The following is a 4,688-nucleotide window of genomic DNA, read 5'->3' as shown; positions in this document are numbered from 1 at the left end:
AATACAGGGATCAGATTAAAGCTACTCATCCAAATCAGAATTTTCTTTTGTAATTAATTTTGTTTCCTCTGTGCGTCTTGAGGAGCGACCGCCGTTCGTCTCCTCCATCGTCCAACATGAACCACGGAGGAGACGCGCATTTTGCTGCCGGAAAAACAGGAACTATTTTGAGTTTCTGTCATCAAGTCTGACTTTTATAAGCGACTTTGAGCTTGTTTTTTCTAAAGTTGCTTGCATTTGCAATGAGCTGCTGATCTGGAAATAAGCAGAGACACAATAAACCTCAGATGTTGACCCACATCAGGTGGTTTCAGTCGGACTCGCCCTGCCCATCATTTCCCAGATGATCCGACCAAATGTGTCTTTGCTCATGTTTAAAACAGGGGTGGAAATTAAAAATGTTCTCTACCAGAGATTCTAACATTCTTGCAATCATTTCCTGTGTTGAACATTTCCACATTTTGGCTACAACTCCCCCAGATAGTATTTACTGAAGATGTGTCTAGTCATTGTAAAACATTTTTAAATGTTATCAGTAGCTGCTTCCTAACTGTCCTATTTGTTGTTCCTTACTTATTACATTTTATATTGAAATTTATTCTTATGACTAAAAATATCTCAAAACATGTTCATCATTAATTCCACGGGCCGTCATCATTCCAGTGTAGTCTGTATTTTATGCCCCCTCCTTCTCATGTCAGCTTCTCTCCCTCCAAGCCTTCATGACAGTAAAACCCTCTGTGACGTTACTGAGTAGTAATTAACATATTGGTTAGTTTGACACATTTTTCTGAATGTCCCTAACGTGTCTCTAATGCAGTGGTCCCAACTACGGCCCGCCTCCACATTTGGACCGGCCCCCTGAACAATGCCAGAGAGCATTTAGATTTTTTTTATATGCCGTCTTTTCTGGACTATAAGCCGCTACTTTCTTCCTAAGCTTTGACCCTTGTGGCTTGTATGTGGATTTTTCTTAAACCACCAGGGGGCTCTTTAGCAGGAAGTGGATCATTGGAAGTCAAAATTGGAAATAAAAGAAGAAAGCGCCTATTAAAATGGAAATAGGTTTTAATAGGGAATTGAAATTTGAGAATGTATGTGATTTATTTTATCGTTTTAGAGTCGAAGGAAAATTTCCACCATCTTAGATTAAATAGTTTCATCTTATTTTTTCCTGTACATAAGACTCTACCAACAAAAAATCTCTCAGAATAATATACATGGCACCATAGAAGTAAAAATGTGAATTTTTACTTGTATGTGTTTAACAACCCTGGTTGTATCAACCAGATTTGTTATTCTTCTGTGAACCTAATTCATTTGTTCGTTATTGACTTTTGCTCAATTAAGTTTCTCATGTATAAATTGTAAATGGTATTTTACAATTTGTTTTGTTCCTCCTATAATTGATGGAGATATATAGATAATATTTGTAATTAATAAAGGTCTCGTCTATGTCAATTTAATTAGCTCTAATGGTGTTTTGTTAGAGAATTTATTTTTTACAGCTCCAGTAATCCCAGAATTAATATTAAATAATAAAGACTTAATGGCATTCTGATTAGTAATGTAATTATATTAGTTGTGTTACCACCCCACGCCACTAGAGGCAGTAGAAGTACATAGAAAACTACAGAATTTGCTAAAAACTGTGAGCTGAGCTGAAGTAAATAAAAGAGAGAAATTCAAATACATTCTGAGAGTGAAACTCCTTCCTAAAGGTGAAAATATATCACAGATTTTAAAAGAAAATAGAAACTGGAGACCGCGGATAATATAGGAAATAGCGCCCCCTTCACTTCCGGAGTGCAATGGTCCCATTTCCAAATAAGGTCTGAGACTGACAGCGGTCCGTCCGCCCCTTCCTGTTTGCTGCAGCGAAGTGAACTTGACAAAAATGGTGGCCTCCATGGGTGGAAAAATAAACAAAAGAAGAATTTACGAGCTTTTTGGATCATAGAAACAACTTTTATGTCAACAGGAATATTGAAGCAGATTTAGGCCGCCATGGTCAGCCAGTCATAGGTCCGTTTAGAGAACTGATTAGCAGCTGAACTGACCCAGACTGGCTTCGTTGCCTCTCCTCTCACTGGCTGGTTGGTTCTGACCCAACCCTCTTGCTGTCGGTACCTTCTATCTGACCCAGTACCAGTACCTTCTGCTCCTCGGCCAGGCAGGCTCTGGCCGCCTGCGCCGAGCCCTTCAGGCATTCCAGCTCCGCCCTCTGGGGGGCGCTGCTCTCTGCACCGGACTCCAGGGACGGTGAGTTGAAGTTGGACAGTCGCTCCGAAACATGGCTACTAAGATCTTCACCTGGAGGGGAGCAAACAGAGGCGTCACTCTGCTGCAGATTTCTGAGCCTCGGCTGCTGGAAAGGGAAGATGGGCGATGAAAACATGATTTCACATCAGTCTCTCTTTACCGACTAAAACCTGGATCGGCTGCATCCTGGAAACCTGCACATGCTCACCGGGCGTGAAGCTGCCTTCTTCTTCCTTAGCGGAGCCAGACGCAGCATCAGTCGGGCTCGAGGGCACTGCGGCAGGGGAGTTGGAATACATCATGTCCAGAACCAACATGGTGTCATCAGACAGGGTGCTGCACTGCCGCTGCACAGGAACCGCTGCAAACATGTTGAGCAGCACCAACATCCATCAGCTGGTCTCCATGACCCAGAGAGCTTCACACACACACACACACACACACACACACACACACACACAGGTGTGTCCACTTGAAGGGACAGTACCGACCTTCTGAAGCCGAGTTCTGGTCATAATCAGAACCGTTAGGAGCTTCTTCCCCACTAACATCAACAGCAGAAGCTAATGCTAAAGTGCTAACTTCAACCGTGTTGCTACCCACCATAACTCAATGTGTTATATCGCCCTCCAAAGGCCAAACCTGACATTACACTCCTTCCAGTGCCGCGACGCTTCAGGGGAGGATTCTTTGTGATGGACTTTCATGGTTTCAGTTCAAAGGTTGAGTTTTACTAACTCTGTAGCTGATTAGCATAGTTGACCAGGTAAAGTCAGAATGCTCACGAAATATTTAGGTTTTATGCTGTTTCTTAACAGTCAAGAATCAAAACTTTGAAACAAACATTAAACTTTATTCAACTGAAGTTTACAAACAGCCAGCTAGATTAGCCTTTCAGAATTCATCTGAAAAAACTCATTTAGCAGAAGCTAAGTTAGCTAAAGGTTCTCAACGTTGGACAAAGCATCACATCATCAGCATAGAAATGATCAGGACTCCCATCTAGATGTGGGTCTGCGGCAGGCTGCAGGGCATCATGGGTACTGTAATTTCTCACCTGGATCATTCCGGGAGTCTGAGGGTCCGTTTGTCTCCAAACTGCTGGACGTCGAGGCTGAAGAAACAGAATTAATCCAGATTACTCCCAACTTTCAGACACATCCGTCTGCAGGTCAGAAGCTGAACATGGCAGCTTCAGAACCGGGTCAGACTTACCGGGTCGCTCAGGTGTCGAGGAGGCGCTGGGCTCAGGGCATGGATTTATGACATCATCACACAGGGACAGCTGGGGAACGCTCAGGTGTTTATTTCTCCTCTTCTTGTCCCAGTTAGTGGCTGCCAGGCTGCGCAGGAAGGTACCTCTGTGAGAGAAGGAGACCAGGTGGGACCAGGTGAGACCAGGTGGGACCAGGTGAGGCCAGGTGAGGCCAGGTGGGACTCAAACCAACAGTCTGGATCTAATCAGAGTTTTTATGTTTTGATCGGTTTTCTGAACTGAGCTGAAGGATCTGTGATTTTCCAGTTTCGGATCTCCAGAACCAACACCGGTCCAGTCGGTCCAGAACTCCTCTCAGCTGATCAGGATTCACCTGGTCGGCTAACGGAGGAGATGCTAACGAGTTTCAGCCAGGTGGATGAAGGCCTTCATCAGAGTCATCCTCCAGAACCATCTGGACCGGACTCACTCCAGAAGAAACATCAGAAACAGAAAGGAAGCAACCCTGATTATGGTTGCTATGGTGATTCCCTCTGAGGCTGTGGCAGCCCACAGCATCACTCGTCCCAATCAAACCCATTCTCCAGCGAACAGTCAGGTCCAGTTCCTCCAGACCGATCAGAACCGAGCCTACTTTGCTCTCTGATTGACTGATCTGCTCTGCAGGATCACATGACCTCATGAAGCCCCTTGGATCAAACACCTTGAGCTGCTGGAGTTCAAAGGTCACGCTGTTGGTTTGAGTCCAGAACATGACAGCAAATCAGATTGGACCTTCACTGTAACCGAACCAGAATCAACCAGAATCAACCCGACACTGACTCCAGAACTGACCAGACCCACCACCATCCCTCTGATCGGTGCTGTCAGGCTGGACCCAGACGTTCCTGACCCGGTTCTGTTAGTCAGCTCGACTGTCAAACCCGTCAGCATCTCATTATCTGTCATGAGGTTCTGTTGGGTCCAGCTGATCCGATTGGGCAGCTGAACAGAACCTTGCCTCCAGCTGAACGTTTGGACCTTGCCAGCACTCTGCAGCGGCGGTTCTGATTCAGTTAAGGAGTTTCTATTGTTCTGATTGTAACACACACATATATATATACACACACACACACACATATATACACACACACACACACACACACACATATATACACACACACACACACTGCCTGATGCTTTGGTCTGATTTCCACCTCACCAGAAATGA

At 44.8% G+C, this 4,688-nt stretch overlaps 1 protein-coding gene across 1 annotated transcript in view; it reads right to left on the bottom strand.

The window, feature by feature from the left end:
• The window catches only part of fhod1 (formin homology 2 domain containing 1), a 31,440-nt gene that overhangs the window by 8,931 nt on the left and 17,821 nt on the right, over positions 1-4,688 (bottom strand). Inside the window, exons 16-19 of the mRNA XM_016667326.1 lie at positions 3,478-3,623; positions 3,320-3,376; positions 2,471-2,623; positions 2,091-2,313 (exon numbers count right to left, since the gene is read on the bottom strand). Coding sequence (XP_016522812.1) covers positions 2,091-2,313; positions 2,471-2,623; positions 3,320-3,376; positions 3,478-3,623 — 579 coding nt within the window. The remainder of the gene's footprint in view (positions 1-2,090; positions 2,314-2,470; positions 2,624-3,319; positions 3,377-3,477; positions 3,624-4,688) is intronic.

This window comes from Poecilia formosa, unplaced genomic scaffold (assembly GCF_000485575.1).
Source record: "Poecilia formosa unplaced genomic scaffold, Poecilia_formosa-5.1.2 Scaffold1000, whole genome shotgun sequence".
Lineage (NCBI taxonomy): Eukaryota > Metazoa > Chordata > Actinopteri > Cyprinodontiformes > Poeciliidae > Poecilia > Poecilia formosa.
Note: the sequence above shows the minus strand (reverse complement) of the source record. Positions and strands in the feature narration are given on the sequence as shown.